The sequence below is a fragment of the Choristoneura fumiferana genome, chromosome 20 (assembly GCF_025370935.1).
Source record: "Choristoneura fumiferana chromosome 20, NRCan_CFum_1, whole genome shotgun sequence".
Lineage (NCBI taxonomy): Eukaryota > Metazoa > Arthropoda > Insecta > Lepidoptera > Tortricidae > Choristoneura > Choristoneura fumiferana.
In genome coordinates, this window is record NC_133491.1 from 6,126,709 (window position 1) to 6,144,392 (window position 17,684).

The following is a 17,684-nucleotide window of genomic DNA, read 5'->3' on the forward strand; positions in this document are numbered from 1 at the left end:
TTACTCCTTTGCAGAACTGAAGTATTTTGTGAAGTATCCTTCTTGGCGGTGACAGATTGATCATTGTATTTTCGTAACTACGTGTAGTACAGTCAAGTGCAAAGATATGGACACGGCCAAAGTTGCAAAAATATGTATACACGGCCTTAATGTTAAGTGCATAAAGTCGTGTATACATATTTTTGTAACTTCGGCCGTGTCGATATCTTTGCCCTTGACTGTACTACTTTTTTTAATTAGCGTACAATTTAGTATTTTTTTTTATTTGAGTTTGAATTCCATACGACACCATGTCACCCCTCTATGCAATCCAAAGCAAGCAATGCAGTTTAGCTTTACAAGTTTAAGTCCAAAGGTTTGGACTGGGCATTGACGAGTCAATCGGTCGGTCAGTTATTATAATACTGGGTTTTTTCCGCGGCTTCGCCCGCGTGGAATTCGGTTATCGCGCTCTGTTCCCTCAGGAACTTTTCCGTCATTTTGTCACTCTCTGGCCCATAAACTATATATGCCAAAAATCACGTCGATCTGTCGCTCCGTTACGACGTGAAAGCCGGACAAACATACAAACACACTTTCTCATTTATAATATTAGTATTATTAGTATGGATTATTGTACTACTGAATCGATTATAGCAGCTTGAATGAAATAAGCGCCCATTATAGATTAATTTCAGCAGTGAGCAAATAACGTAAATTTGGGCAAAATATATTACTGGAAATATTTAGCTACGTAATCGAGGTGTGTGTAGTATTCATAAAAATGCCAATTCAAAAATAAATAAAATTCAGATTCAATTTCAATATATTATAGATTATTGTAATAATTCACATTAAACTTAATTAAAACTTATAGCCCACATAAGCTCCTCACACTCCACTAAGATTTCTTTAATAGACAAAGGCGCGAAAGGTACTCGGTATAAAATCTCCATCATAAAACCAATAAACAGATTCAAGTCCCATTTTATTATAAAAATCAAAATTACGAGTTATAATACATCTTTTCTCAATCGAACAATAGAAATCGATTATAGCACATTGACATTCTTGTAAATAAATCATCGTGGACATAAATAACAAAATCGGATCGTACAGGCTAACACTCGTGTCACCGGTGACCGCGGGTCGGCGGCGCTCGCGCCGTATCACTATATGTACATGTACCGACAGGTATACTCAGTCTCATGTCACTCAGTCACTGGTCACTAGTCACTGGCCACCACTCGGCGGCGATCACTCGCGAGTCACTGGCTAGTGTTCGTGCGGCTGGCTGCAGTGGTAGAGCACGTCGGCCAGCTCGTGCGCCACCTTCTGGTCGAGAATCTGCGACATGACAAGCGAGAGCAGCCGGCGCTCGTGCCGCCGGATCAACGGGCGGTTCTCCGCGTGCTCGGCCAGCCGCAGCAGCGTGGCGGCCGCGCGGCGCAGCATGTCCAGGCTGGTGCCCATGGCGTCCGGGTTGTCGCGCAGCGCCGCCACGCCGTGCTGGTTGGCCACGCCCAGCGCCGTCTGCTCCGCGCGCTCGATGAACGCCACCAGCTGCGCCACCGCCGGCGCGTGCAGCGCCACCTCGCGCGCCGCCGCGCCGCCCGCGCCCGCCAGGTAGTGCAGCAGGTTCACTGCGAACTCGCGCACCACGGGCCGCTCCGGCCGGCAAAGGTCGCGCGCCAGCCCCGCGCACAGCGCCGCAATGCGACCGCGCGGCGGCGTCGCCAGCACCAGGTCCACGTTCGCGTCCGTCACGCACAGCTTGCAGAGGGCCTCCAGCGCCAGCCGGCGCGGCGAGAGCGGCGAGTGTGGCGCGGCGGCCGGCGGCGCGTCACCTGCCACCGCCGCGGGGCAGACCGCCCAGTGCAGCAGGCCGTCCAGCAGCGGACGCGCCACCGCCTCCGGCTGGTGCGACAGCTCGACGGCGCCCGCGATGTTGGCGCAGGCGACGAGCGCGTCCTCGCGCAGCTGCGCCAGCGCGTCCCACCACCACTCGCCCTCACCGCGCAGCGAGGAGCAGCACGCGTCGGCATCGTGCTCGTCGCGCGCGGCGCGCTCGTACGCCTTGGCGCGCGCGGCGCGCGGCGCGTGCTCGTGATGCAGCAGCAGCAGCTTGCCGGCCAGCGCGAGGAACGCGCCCGAGCGCGAGAACTCGCCCTCGTTGCCGGGCACGAAGGTGAGCCCCCGCAAGATGTTGGACAGCGCGATGCAGCGCTTGGCGAGGGCGTCGCGCGTCTCGCTCACCAGGTTGAGGCTGGGCTCGTCGCGCGTGTAGCACTCGTCCTCGTAGTCCTCGAGCCGGCGCCGCTTGAGCACGCCCGCGGGGTCACGCACGCCCAGCGACACGCGCCGCTCCACCTCCAGCTCCATGGGCTCGGCCTCCAGATTGTCGCGAGTGGCGTCAGCGGGCGCGGCGCCGGCCGGCGGCGGCGCGGCGGGCAGGGGGTCGGGCGCCGCGGGCGCGGCCGGCGCGGTGACCGAGCGCGCCGGCGACGCGGGCGGCGAAGGCGCGCGCCGGCCTGGCATCAGCCGCACGGCGGGCAGCGGCAGGAACTCGGCGCGGAAGCAGGGCATAAGGTGGTCGGCCTGCTGCCAGGGTTCGAGCGTGTCGAGCCGGTGCTCGGGCGGGTCCTCGGGCTCGGGCGCGAACAGGTCGGCGGTGGCCGCGTCCGGCTCCTGCCGGAAAGCGACTGGCCCTATGCGGCGGCGGCGCGAGGCGAGCGTGTAGTTCTCGCCGGCGATGACGCGTACGCGTTCGGCGGGGTCGGGCGGCGGCGGGCGCGGCGGCGGCGGCGCGGGCGCGGCGGGCGCGGCGGGCGCGGCGTACCAGGGCTGCGGCGGGTCGGCGGGCGCGTCGAACACGTCGGCGAGACTGCGGTGGAAGTGCTCGAGCAGCAGGTCCAGCAGGCCAGGCATGTGCTGCAAGCCGAAGTACCCTATGCAGTTGTCGTCGAACAGCAGGATGTTTAGGATGTCGAGCGCCCAGCAGGTCTCGGCGAGCAGGCCGGACTTGAGCGCCATGACGACGCGCCACGCGTCCACGGGCGCCACGTCAGCTTTGGTCAGCCGCCGCCGCTTCTCGCCCGCCGGCACCTGTCCCTCCACGCACTCCACCGGGAACGTCATCTCGCGTTTCAGCCCGCCGCCGCTCATGCTCAGCCCGGGACCGGGACCGGGACCCTGCAATCACACCAATATTCAATTATTTTATACCTTTAAACGAGCAATACTTGTGTGTAATTTCGGAGATCTCGAAAACGGCTCCGACGATTTTGATGAAATTTGGTATGTAGGGGGGGTTTTCGAGGATGACAAATCGATCTAGCTTGGTCTTGTCCCTGGGAAAACTCTATCGAGTTTTAGCCAGCTCGGTTGACCAAGTATATTATTATTATTAGAAGACGACGCCGGAGGTGTTCGAGCACGTCCGCGAGGCGGCAAAGGGCCGGTTACAGAGGCCTAACAATTTTAGCTCATTTAGACTTCAAGTGCCAAGCACCACCAAATGTTCCTGCGCTCCGACTTCTGGCCGGAGGGTGTAGTGTTTCGTCGTTTTAGGGGAGCGACGAAAACAACATGAAAAAATCTCTAGTTACTTTGTTTTTTTTTTATACGTCTTTTCATGTGTTTTTTGTTTTTTTTTTGTATAATTTCAATTTTACAGCGCGTTGGTTTTACTGTTATGCTGTAATTTTTTAAATGACAAATAAATAAACAATTATCCGTGCTACAATTGGAATTATTAAAAACTGTCCCGCAATAAAATGAATAATATAAAATAACTTACGGGTGAAGGAACGACGCCAGGTGCGTAAGGATCTTGCGTCGGCGGCCGCGGCGCACCGCCCCACGCTGATCCCGCTTGACCCTAGAATTACAACGAAATAAATAAATACATCGAATTAGTTTAATTATCAACGTTAAAAACCACCAGCAACCTACGAATAGATAATAAGTCAGGAATTGTAACTGCGTTAGAAAAATGGCCTTACGTGTTCTTAGTAGGCGGGGCTTAAAAATCGTGTTCTGCGCGTCATCTGACATTGCACCACGCGCACAAACCAATTCCTGCTGTTTCTGAATTTTAACCAATCAACAAGAACGTCTATTTGCAACCTCAAAAAATCGTTTTGGTTTAAAGTATGGCCACTTTTGTGTGGAATTCGTTCTGAGTTACGCTTCCTGACTTATTATTTATCCGTAGACAGCAATACAGCAATTACTAAATTCGTAACGGTGATGTAGACAGGACAAAAAACAACAGAAGTGTTTATAGAAAGTGTCTATTAATTAAATGTATACCGTCAAAAAAGGAACATGGCCTACGATTTCCGTACTGATTAACTGGCCCCTAAAATAAAAATTACAAGTGCTACTCATCCATTCTACATAATTTTTTTGTATGAGATGTTTGGGAAACTTAACAATTATGTTAAATTGTAGCACTTGTAACTTTTATTAAATAGGGGCCAAGTTGCAAAATCAATGTCGTTTTAAGATAAAACTCCGAATTAGTAATAGGACACTTTCACTTTCAGTAATAGGACTATTTCTGGGGTACAATAAAGAGTCATTGTATTGCATTGTAGGACAGTTAGTAGGTACTATTCGTTCCCAAACAAAGCGGAGACGAGAAGAGTGGAATCAGAAACACATTTTATCTATGTAGATAGAATTATATCTATGGTCGTAGGACCACCTCCCAGATTAGTTTTCTCAATTCCAAACACACTGAAACATGTGAATGTGTGTGTGTGTGGTAGGTAGTAGGTACCTGTTGGTAGGGCTGGTGCGGCCAGGCGGCCGGCGGCTGCTGGGGCGGCGGCGGGCGCCAGGGCTGCGCGGGCGCGGGCGGTTGCGGCGCGCGCGGGAAGCCGGCGCCCCAGGCGCCGCCAAAGCGCGCACCGGGCTGGGCCGCCGGGGCGCCGCCCGCGCCGCCCGCCGCACCGCCGCCCAGATACCCTTCCGCCTTCGCGAAGTCGGGGTGCCGCCGCGGCGCCCCCGCCGAGCCCGCACCTACCGCGCCCGGACCTGATCCGGGACCCATGGGCTTGCCTCCGCCGTACTGTTGGATGGAAATACTACCGTTAGTTTGGGCTCTGGGAAGAGATGGAAAAGAAGCGCTCTCGACAGCTGAATAGTTTTGAAAGATTGCGTGACAAAAGCACAGTAACGTACACATACGACATTTATTTGGTAGGTCGATTCTTTCAAAAATATTCAAAATGGCAAGACTACATTCGAAACAGCTGTATATAAATAGAGTGCAATATTACTTTGAGAAATACTGAATAGCGAGTCGTTGTCTCGCAATATGTGTATAAGTAACAGCTACGTCGAATATAGTCAATGATATTTCAGAAAGCGATAAAAAGTGTTATTACTCTGGCCATGATCCCAAAATGTGAACGTTTAATAGAAAATAAAAAATGGTAACGAATGAGTTCGGTCGAATGAGATTGGAGCGCGAGCAGTCGCTCGCCGAGGAATTCGACCGAGCTGCGTCGCAATATACAAAGCTACGACTCCGTTAAACTTACAATTATAGCTAAGCTAACATGATCCGTGTAAATGCATGCAAAATGATTTAGTGACCAAAGGTTTATCGTATAAGCCACCACCACACACTCTAAACCTTTACTTCCATGTTTCTATCACGTTTTTGTTAAAATTTTGAAACAGCCCACGGACGGGTTTTGGCCGCTGATGCTTCGACAGACCGGAAAGCCAATTAATAGCACCGCAAGCCGAATTTAGTCAAACGAAAAGAAGAACAACTTTACAGTGACCCGGCTTGAGGTATCCTTCAAGCTAGCTAGTGGTATTAATCGAATAAAAACAATGAAGCCAAAACCACGGATGAGATTATGCCTCGCGTCGTCACATAAAATATTACCGTCCGTTCATGAGCAATGAAACGAGACAAGAATATTTTAGGCGCGCAGACGTGTCTGATGCGAGCTCTTTAATGCCATAAGAGCGCGTGTAGCTCTTAGGGCGTCAAAGAGGATACTTTTCAGACGCTGTCTGCGTGTGGTGCGGGTGTTTGTGTCCGTGCGGTGAGAATGAGCCAGGGTCGCCAATGGTCGGGAAGCGTGTTCGAGTGCGTGGTACAAACGGTCCGTACGTAGGGTCTCTGGCTGGGCGGCAGCGGCGCCACGAGCTGCCGCGCGAGCTGCGAGCTCATGAGACTACCGGCGCCCGCGCCGCCCGACATCTAACAACACAGACCACCCTCACTTGCTGCACTCTCGTCGCTGGTCGCTCATCGCCAATCGCCCAACATGCCCGTACAATTTGACACTACAATAGTTATCTGAAGCGGGTTAAGTTCTCATAGTGATTCAATAGTGACAGAAACTGCCGATACGGCCAGTACGTACTTTTCAATTCAAACGACAAACCATACTTATTTGTATCACAAAAACTTCAAAATCGAATCTAAATAATTTCCGACGTCGTGTCGTATTGTACGAGCATGGCATAAACTGACGATACATGTGATAAGGGCAGCTCAATGCTGATGTGACCCGCAGTTTTAATTGTAACAAAATGAAGACACAAATGAACAGACATAATGTAACTTCGGAATGATTTAAGTAATGAGTAATGCCCAACTTTCAACGTATTTAATAGTCGACTAAATACTCAACCCCTCTTAAACGTATACTTATACTTGAGAGCTAGTCTAATATTTAGGGCCGATTATAAATGCAACTGTTGCACTGTATAATTATCAGAATGTATGAAACGCATACCACGTGTATCGAGAGCGGCGATATTTTATTCGCTTGACAACGCATATCCCTCTGATAAATATTTAGGAGGCGCAACATTTTGGTCATTAGGCCAAATAACTCAAAAAACGCAAACGACAAATATTACTTACTTTTTCCAGTATCTATTTATTCTTAGTCTAACTTAGTGTTTGCAATTTTTAAGTATCCAGCCGACAAAACGTAAAATTATTTTCCTGTACCTAACCATGCTAGTCAAATCACATTGGGTCAAAAGACTTTAAAGGAAAAAAAATACATGCCACGGCTAAAAGGATTACATTTTTGATTCTGCTACGTAATAGAAGCAGGCATGAACTACCGTATTGAAGTCCTAAATATAGCAGCACCAATCGGAGTAACACCCAAGTTTCAATGTTTAAATAATGAGACATTTACGTAACTTGTGTATTACAAAAAACTCGCACTGGGATACAATTAGGCACAATATTTCATACACAATTCGGTACTTACTCCTGTCATGCTAATCATGCAGGTCGTATGATATTCAGGCTGGTAATACTACAATAACATTCCGTTTCAATCCAATTAAGACATAAACAAACTATGACTTAATTCAATTCAAAAGTCGGCATTTCACCAATTTCAAAAACGATTACTGAATGCTTTTCAAAAGTGTAGACATCATTAAATCTGAAATTGGTTACTATTTTCTCGGACAGCGCTTTCACATCAGGTCCCTATATATCAACTGACGTAACAACACATTTTTTTTTTGATTATTAAACCACAGGTCTTTTTATAACTGCTATAACAACGCTGTTTAGGCCATAAGAAAAACAAGCATGTTGCGACAATGAGTGTCAAATATGTATCTTGGATTTTAGCAGCCTTATTAATAAACGTGGAGTAGAGTAGGTTTAACTTAAATTCGAGGTTGAACTTGAGATTAGTAAAAGTCAGTATTAATAAACAAGAAGTAAGGAAAGAGTAAGCTAATCCAGGCTTAGTCTCGGACTAAAACTTAATCCTTGGTGATGCCTAGTTTAACGATGGAGTAATATTGGAGTAACCTAACTTTTCTCTTTGACGATTGTTGGTTATGGTTTGCCTGTGGATTTATTTGAAATTCGTTGTAGTAAATTTATTATTTTATTTTATTTTATTCGGAAAACCAACAGCTTAAATTAACTAATACAGGTGGAATACAAAATAATAATAAAATAACATTTACCTAAGTACTATTTTTCCATGCATATAGTATAGCATGGATTATTATGGCGAAGATTTGCATGTCGTGCAAGAGCTTGAAGAACTCGTGGAATTAGAACAGGAAGTGGTTAGGCATGTAAAATTATACAAAGTTCGCAAAAATCCTTTCGAGCTTTCAGAACACGAATTTAAAACTAAATACCGATTTAGTCGTGATACTGCCAACTTCATAGTTGATATAGTGAAAAATGAATTAGCAGGAGATGCGAGAGGTGGTCAAATGCCGCCTCATATCAAAGTCTTAACTGCCATAAGAGTCTGGGGCCGTGGAGAAGTAAGTTAAAATGACTTTACTATCACGTGATATCTTCGTTTTTACAAAAAAAAAATTAACGTGTATTTACTTAACATGCGATTTTTATTCAACAGTTTCAGTTTCAGTATTATTCCCGTAATAACAAACAATGATGTTGAAGTGACCGTTTTCAAAAGGCTGACAATGCAAATATACATGTTCTGGTGGCCAGCGTCATATCATAACTAATTACCACTACACTTACACTATTGTGACTATAACAAGAGTGAGCGAGATACACTACAAAACAGCGCCATGCTCGGCCGCATGTTATATTTGGTTACTTTCTAATTCGGATGTGGGTTCATACCACAGATTAAAGACATTTCTTGTTTTTTTTTCTATGGTTCATTCTTCGTTCATTCAATGACTCATTCTTTTATTTTTTTCTCACGCTGGGTTGCCATTGTTTACGTCATAGTCTAGGTTTAAGAAATGTTTAACTAATACCTCGCTAGTCCATGTTTATTAATAAAAAATTTAAAACTGACTTAATACTTATTTAGTCAAGGAGTAACTAGTCCAAATGTAAGTTCGGATTAAATTCTAATTAGATGTTTTTTTTATTAATAAGGCTGTAGATGTTTAGCCAACTTATGCGAAAGCGCCCTCCTATAACGTTTAAACATTTTTAGAGACTCCCTTTTTTATAACAAGTTACAAAACTCATAAGCCAAATTATGTTCTGTCTTTGGAATAGACTTGGCTGGCATACAAATGTTTGTCACATAAAATGACAGAAACTTATTAAGAGGGTAGTGAAACCGGCCCTAAAAGTCTGTTGCCTCGCGAATGCAACGTTTAAGAGACTAAGAACCGAATAATGTTTAATTAACATGAGTTTGCAGCGTTTATGAAAAAGGGGATCAGAGGCGTTATTGTCTAACACACTTGGAACAATCGTTTTCATCACTTCTTTCTGTCTGCTCATAGACGAGGGTAGAAAGAGATGGCGAATGCGATCGCGAACGTCAGCGCGATAGACATTACGGCCCAGAGTGAGCTTGTTACTGTTGTAATATTGTCAGATGTGTGTGTGTTCGTGTGTTACCTCGTGCGGCGGCTGTTGGGGCTGCTGCGGCGGGTGCGGTGGGTGCGGCGGGTGCGGCGGGTGCGGGGGGTGCGGCGGGTGTGGCGCCGTAGTAGTCGGGGTAGGGCTGCGCGGGCGGCGGCGTGCCAGCCGGCGCGGGCGCGCCGCCACGGTACCCGCCATAGCTGCCGTAGCGGTACTCGCTGCCGGTACCGTATCCTCTGATTAACATTCGTACTAGAGTCAATTTTGCTTCTTGTATGACCCCACAGACCCACAAAGAGAAGGCTGCAACTTTATGTTAATGTTAAGTTGGGAACCTATTGCTGAGCTGTTATGTTGCCTCTTGGTGAGAGAAAACTCAGCAACACGTTGATTCAACAAAATTGTTCAACAAAATGTTTACCATGAATAGAGGCTTTACAACTCAAATAACCGCTTCGTATGCCCGAGCTTTACGCTTCCCTTCTGACAGAAGAACTCATATCGATACCTCCTACGTATACTGGTACAAGTGACAAATTTCTGATTTTTAGTTTTTTGCAATTTTGTGATTAATATTTCCTTATTTACCCACCACAAAAAATTTGCACGGATATTCCTAGTAGTTTTGGAAATAAGTGACGTATATGAATGCATCTAACACCGTTTTGCTAATCGGTACAACGTATACTGAGGCAACCGACATGCACCACTATACGCGGCACCGATATTGTCGCGGGGCCGGGGAAGTCGAGTGTAACTGGCAGTTGCCTCAGTGTACGTGCTAGCCGTCGCTGCGTGCGGACCGTTTAAACTGTTCTACGAACACATAATTTGATAGTATATATAAAAAAAAACATGTTTTGGTCTGACAATTGCGGAGGGCAAGACCACAATAGCCGTATTTCTCATAGACAGTCATGGAAACTAAATCCAATGTGAAACCTTTTCGTGATCTATTTCGCTATGATTTCTTTGGCAAATGTATGGGATGTCAACATAACATTGGTAGTACAACGGTTCCACCCCAGTACCAGTACGTGATTCAGTTTCCTCGGCTATACCTACATGTACGCGTGCTAGAAATATAACATTGCAGTATTACATTGCATTCTGGTAGTTGAGCATCCCCAAAAAGAAGGCGAAGGCATGCATGCTTTAATTAAATGAGAACAGTAAATTTCAATATACCTACAGGTTGATAAAAAATCCTGTACTATACTGTACCCATATTAGGGCTACTGATTACTAATACGATATAAGTGGGAAAACATCGAAATTAGAAGGAAGATTATTAGATGGAAGTAGAGTCGTAAGAAGACTTTCTAGTCTTCTTGCGACTCCACTTCCATACAAAACTTCTTTTTTTCGAATCACAGTATTTTTCTACTTGGATCATATTAGTAATTAGTAGCCCTAATGTGGTTTAAAGTATAGTACAGGTTTTTAATAACCCCCTATACACATTTTTTATACACACCTAAGAAATGGTACCTGGCTATGTATATGGCGAAAACGGGTAAACCGTATGAAGTTATAAAAGTTTCCAAGACTCAGAACAGACACAAAATTTAAATCTATTGTCAAGAAAACATTAATATATAAGGCGTATTATTAAAATTAATGATTATATCATGAATAGGGAAATTTGGAAATAATCCCGATCCGCATTGGCGAGTGCTTACTCCAAATAGCGAATTGAGAACTGTTTTAAATATGTAGTTGTGCTAAATACTTGTGATATATAGATATCACTAAAATATGATTGTAAATCTGTTTACAAAATATACCTAGGTTTATTGCCAGACTCTTCTCAACAGAGGTTTTTACGAACCGGTGGTAAATTTTTTGACATTCATAAGTGCTTGTTACAATCTAAATGAATAAAGATATTTTGACTTTGACTCAATATTTCATATCAAAGCTTGGCTTAAGCAAAGTGCTAATCAGACTCGCGCACGAAGGGTTCCATACCATCTATACAACTTCATTAGAATTAGCAAAAAAATGGCAAAAAAATTACATTTGTTGTATGGGGCCCCTTAAATATTATTCTGTTCTATTTTTTGTTATATATATATTATATCGACTACAGTTATACATAATCTGTGAAAATTTTAACTGTCTAACTATCATAGTTCATGAGATACAGCCTGGTGAAAGACGGACGGACAGCGAAGTAGTATATAGAAGTAGGGTTTCCGTTTATACCCTTTGGGTACGGAACCCTGAAGAGGCACAAAAAGCTAAACCGTTATGTGGATACAAATGGGTGCGATGCGATATATGTATCACATGAGGAACCTTTCACAATAAAATACGAGTACACATTTGAACAGGAATACGAATCCATTGAATGTGCTTCCATTAATTTAAAGCACTTAATACAATTACTTTTCTTAAAAAAACCATTTATATTTCAAGTGAAGTTTTTTATAAAGGTATATTTCTGTATTTTGTATAGCACGTTTAAAACATTACTAGCGGTATATTGGTACAAGTGGCATGCTAATGTTAGCGTATATTGATGCAAGTGATAAAAAACGTTTATAAATCAATAGATGAAGGTAAAAGAGCATCTGTTTTATTGTTCATTGCAAGCCATATAAGTATTTCATCTAAAAATTCATATACAATATAAAAATATCGTTAGATCAGTAATCTACGCATTACGCCGTATACTGGAGCAAGTGGTAATTAGCTCAGTATACCGCACAACTACAAGATGTAAAATACGCGTATAGTAGTGTATCTGCAATTTTCTCAAAACTATAAGAAATTTCAAAATTCCATGAATACAGGTAGGAAGCCAATATTTTCTTTGGAACCAATGCAAAATTTTGAAAAGTTATATCATTAAATGAGAAAGTTACAGGTTTTGGAACCTTTGAACAGCTCTCCTGTAAATTTATGATTATGCACTTGTACCAGTATACTTAGGAGGTGTCGATATGCACGTCATATTCTCGCTTCTAGGGGTTTCTTGGGCCTTCCCACAGTGAGTCTGCATGCAGAGTATTAAGAGTCTAGTCGCTCGATACTTTTTTAACAACTTTCAAAAGTAAACGTCAAAAGGTTTCCAATATGAATCATTATCATATTCCTTGAAAAAAAAAAGAAACGGGATCACCTCGGCGATGATATACTCTTGCAAGTGATAAAATAAAATATTTTTCATTTATATATATTAACAACTGACTGAAAACGCAAAAAAAAACAGAGATTCCTGTTTTGTTTGGAGTTCGTTAAAGAGATTTTAGAAATTACCTGTCTCCTTCTGGGCCATAAGGAGGATAAACAGGCCTCGTCGCCTGATACGGTGGCCCATAATCGTACCCGTAACCTGGCTGGTAACCTGTAAATCAAAACCAGACTCTTTTTAGCATTCTGTCGAAGAGTAAACTTATCATTAAACAATAATTGTCTATCATGCCACATGTAGGTGATGTTAAAATGTTATTCATCCCATGCGGAAGTAAAGCTCGAGAGAGTTGTGATAAGAACTAACATTGACAGTTAAACTAGCAAAATAAACAGACGATAACAAGCCAAAAGCGAAAGGAATTAATGTTCTAATCAGAAAACATATTCTTTGTGAAATCGAAATAAGTGTTTCTTTTTGATATTAATAATATTTTGGTCCTTTCAAGAGTGTCTATGGCACAATTAACTAGCCACAATCAATTGAACACGTATTCAGTTTCTGATGTAATATCTAAATTTCTTAGTAGCCCGTAAGTCTTGTCAACGTTGCAATATACACACGAACATTGTATGTAACATAAACCCAGTACAGAAGGACTGCTGAGTTGCAGAGTATCAGTTACCGGGCGATACTTTGTGAGTGAGGTGGTGTGTGCACGTGTGAAGTTGGGTGATCATTCAGACGCTTCAACCGTCTTTTACCCGTGCTCGACATATAGCGTGGATGACGACTACCTACAATACACTGTGTAGCATACAGTGACCAAAGAAATGCTCCACCAGTACCGATAGATTGCTAGTCAAGTTATAACATTTAAAACGTAGAGAAAACACGTTCATAGACTTTCGGAATATATACCACGTGGGAACGGAATGCTCAAGCCTAAAGACTCTAGCTATCATTAGATATTTAAACTCCTAGGATCGCGTGTGGCGGTTGTCTTATGTAAATATCTCCAAATATTCAAATGTTCAAGTTAATACATTTAAATAATAATGTAAATAACGCCACAAAGTAGCTGTTACTTTGACTTTTACTAAAAATAAACTTGACACTTGTACAGATATTAAAACGTCAGCATGGTAAAGCATTACTCTAGTAAACACGCGTCACAGTCTGTAAAGTCTCTGGTCGCCATTCGGCCAACAGTAGAGGTGAGGGGGAGGGGGTCGTAGGGGGTCGGTGCTCGTGTGGTGGTTACCTGGGGGTCGCCGCGGCCCTGGGGGCTCGTCGAACGGGTTGGAGGCGGCGAGGTTGTCGCCCGCCGGCCCGCCGCCTACAACCATACGTCTCTTGTACCAGGACCACACAACCGAGTGAAGACTACCCCAGAGGAAAACTACCCAGTGCATGTTTAAATAGAACGCGGCGCCGTCGCATTACAAACATAAGTTACCGGCATGTTAACCCATTCGTTGCGGCGCTCGCCTACCGGCGTTAAACAAAAGCGCCCCGTCTGAGTAGTTGCAGATTGTTTTTATCCGCATTCAATGTGTTAAAATGCACAAAGTTTGGCTGAAAGGATTGATTCAAAAAATATAACTTATATTTGTATTGGATCTGGGCGATTTTTTATTGCTAGAACGCATTATTGAGAGTATAAACAGTAGGATTCCTCTAAGACTAGTCGTACGGTTAGGGTTAGTGAGAAGCGATCACATGAGCCAAATGGTTGATTAGCTGTGATTATCTGGTTGTTATTAGAAATTGAGTTAGTATTAAATATTGCGTAAATAAAGAAAACAAGCACCGCACGCTTCAAGTCGTATTCTTTCGAGCGTCCGGTCTTATCTAAGGGCATATTCGCGAAAAGAGGTGTCTAAAACAGCCTTTATATTTAACTATATAATATCTTTATTTTCATGATCAATTGGAACAAAATAAAATTGAAATGCTGCTTAAATGTACTCTTTTCGTGATGTAATTCTATTGAGCTTAAAATAAAATACGATTCAGTGCGTTCATGTCACAAGGTGCCGCTATGAATCTATTGCTTTATACACCACAGCAGTAAGTGACAAGACTAGTTTTGAATTTGTGAGTCAATTTCAAAATTTGCATGGAACTTCCACTGGGTTGTACAGAGTTGAAATTGAATCACGCTTTGCGCTAGTAGTTTTACTACTATCACAAAGTATTCAGAGTGCAAGGTAGCGAGGTTAGTTCCTCAGGGAGTATGCGGCAGACACGTACCTTGTGACTGGTTGGGCTGCGGCGGGTACCCGCCATACTGCGCGGGGTAGCCGTCCATCGGCGCGCCCTGCGCCGGCGCACCCGCGCCTGGGAATGATTCTTGAGAGTTCGATGACCCTGCTGGTCAAATATTTTAAGGTTAGGATAGTAAGTATATCACTGTGTGAACATTATATTGAAATATGTATAACACTTTCAGGAAGCAATGTAATGCTGTGATTCGTCATGAGCTTACATAATATATACGAGTATGTAGCAATCACAGCAGATATTGCAAAAATACTACTACTACTACTACTACTTACTAAACACTCAAAGGAAATAATAAAAGAGAATAATATTAATATCCTTTAATGAATTCAAAATTAGATAAAGTCCTTGACATTTTAAAATGTGTCAACTCACTGAAATCATTTGCTGTAAAATGATGATTCTTTGTTTTGAAAATGATATAAAAGTTGATTGTTGTCATTATACATATTTTACAAGCAAACCGTGGACCACCACGAAACGAAACAAAAAGTTCTCAAAAACAACACTTTTCGATGTTAAACTGATAAGAAAAATTAAGACTTAATGTGCTGGCGTCCTCAAACAAAATAACCAATACACAAATTTATATTTATTCATTAATTGGTCGAGGTCGTATAAATGGTCTAATGTCAAACAGAGTATGGTCTTGCAGAAGCACAACAACCACGATTAGAGATAATATTGTCGTTTAAAACTCTTGCAATATACACATTTATGTTCCACACTTTATCTGACCACCACAAGTGTGTGAAAACGCAAACAAAGTAAAATCAGTCTACAACTCACCCGTGCTAGGAGTGCTGTTGGATTTGCCGCTCTTCTTCTTGGTGGAAGCCTCGACCTGGTTGATGATGGGCTGCGGGTCGATGCCCCCGCGGTCGAAGTGGCACTCGTACGCGAGCAGATTCTTCGTATAATGCTTTCGCAGCGTGTACGCAGCCGACGAGGACGCGCCGATGCCGAGGAGGCCCGCTATGTCCTTCCAAGTCTTGTTCTTCGTCACCTGAAAACGCGAACGCATCGCAATCAGTCGGAGAGCGCTAATTATTCTCCGTCGTTAAAACGCGAGCTACGATTTTATTGTCGCCGCACGCCGGTTATTTGCTTGCGGTGAAGATCGAAGAGATGTTTAAAAACGTTTGTGCAACAGCGAATTGAAAGTGCACCGGTCGCAGGGGTTTTTATTAATCGCGTGTACACAAGGAGACGTTAACGCGAACATAAAGTGCGGAGGTTTAGAGCGGCGGACGGAAAAGGCGATAAGTTGGAATGTTAACGAGTGGAGAGCTCACCATGCCGTCAATTTTCCTATTAATCGCGGCGTGGCCGAGCGACCGGCGCCGCCGCCTGCCCGCGCGCGTCTGCCGTGCAACATTGTTCGGCGTTTGCGAACGCTCCAATGATAAAAATTTATTAACTATCGTTAAAGCCCTGGCGAGTTTATGGTGCCTATTTCCATAAAGCCGGTACATGCACTAACATAAATCCTGAACGGAGCCCATTAGGCTTGGTTGCATCACGAGCGCTGATCGTAAGTTTTACTGGCAGCGTTTAAGTGATATTCTTGAGTGCAAAATGTTTACGTTTCCAACTGTAAAGCGAATCCAATTACATAACCTAGGCATTAGTGCTCATATACGGAGAGGTAATCGATCACAGTAAGGTTGATTTTAGTAACCTTTTATTTACGAATGTAAAATAACGGCTGTTTTCCTTATAATATTAATTTTCAATTTCACTTTTTTACCGTAACTTCTACACATTGACGATAGCAACATCTATCCGCACAATCTTGAAATATCGCTTGGCGCCTATACCGGACAAGGGAAGTTTTTACGAGATTAACTAATTAACAACACAAATCACTCAAGTTTGATGCTCATTTGATGGATTTGCCATAGACGTCTATGACAAATGGGCCACTAAAACCGCTGGCACGGCGAGCCGTTGTTGGCGCCGCGAGTAGGCGGCAAATTTAATATGCAAGGATATGGATTCTATATCGGCTTTTTAGGTAAGCTTGGGACTGAGTTGACTGTACAAAATAGCTGTGAAACAACTGCTGCTGCTTACACGACCAACGAATCTTAAACTTAAACTCTCATTTCAAACCGCGCCCATAGCGATATACTTTCAACTGGTATTTTTCTTTACTAGATACTGCTCGCTGGCTTTACTCTGGTTGGCCATTATCCACGGCAATCTTTGTACATCAACAGTCAACTACAAAAAGGTCAATACAGTTGATGTTACAAACATATATCAGAACCGATATGGCAGCGTTTCATGATATGCCTAGGAATTTCATGATCTGCCTAAACGTCACTAGGCAAATCGTTAAACGGTGAGTTTTGAACGATATGGCGGATGCCCCTTAGCCAATTCATGAAATGGCGCCATTTCACGATATGCCTAGGAATTGCGTGATCTGGCGGATTTTACGATCGGCCGTCGACATATACACACACCACGGCTTCAGTTGAATTTAACGTAAAGGTTTTACATACACATTTTTGAAACTTCAGCTGTATCAAGCTCACAAGTTGATAACTCGGTCGACATACAGCGTGCGGTAACTTCCGCAGGCGGTATAACGACTAGTGAAACTCGCTAGTCGATAACTCGGTCGACATACAGCGTGCGGTAACTTCCGCAGGCGGTATAACGACTAGTGAAACTCGCTAGTCGATAACTCGGTCGACATACAGCGTGCGGTAACTTCCGCAGGCGGTATAACGACTAGTGAAACTCGCTAGTCGATGACTCGGTCGACATATAGCGTGCGGTAACTTCCGCAGGCGGTATAACGACTAGTGAAACTCGCTAGTCGATAACTCGGTCGACATACAGCGTGCGGTAACTTCCGCAGGCGGTATAACGACTAGTGAAACTCGCTAGTCGATAACTCGGTCGACATACAGCGTGCGGTAACTTCCGCAGGCGGTA

The 17,684-nt window shown here is 44.1% G+C and overlaps 1 protein-coding gene across 1 annotated transcript in view; it reads right to left on the bottom strand.

Annotated features, from left to right (window-relative positions):
* Positions 1-950: 950 nt before the first annotated feature.
* Positions 951-17,684, bottom strand: part of osa (trithorax group protein osa) — a 126,245-nt gene continuing 109,511 nt past the window's right edge. The window contains 10 exon segments of the mRNA XM_074103390.1: positions 951-3,171; positions 3,779-3,859; positions 4,766-5,056; positions 6,119-6,208; positions 9,347-9,434; positions 9,436-9,546; positions 12,575-12,662; positions 13,714-13,788; positions 14,706-14,822; positions 15,525-15,741. Of these exon segments, the coding sequence (XP_073959491.1) occupies positions 1,255-3,171; positions 3,779-3,859; positions 4,766-5,056; positions 6,119-6,208; positions 9,347-9,434; positions 9,436-9,546; positions 12,575-12,662; positions 13,714-13,788; positions 14,706-14,822; positions 15,525-15,741 (3,075 nt within the window). The 3' untranslated portion in view covers positions 951-1,254.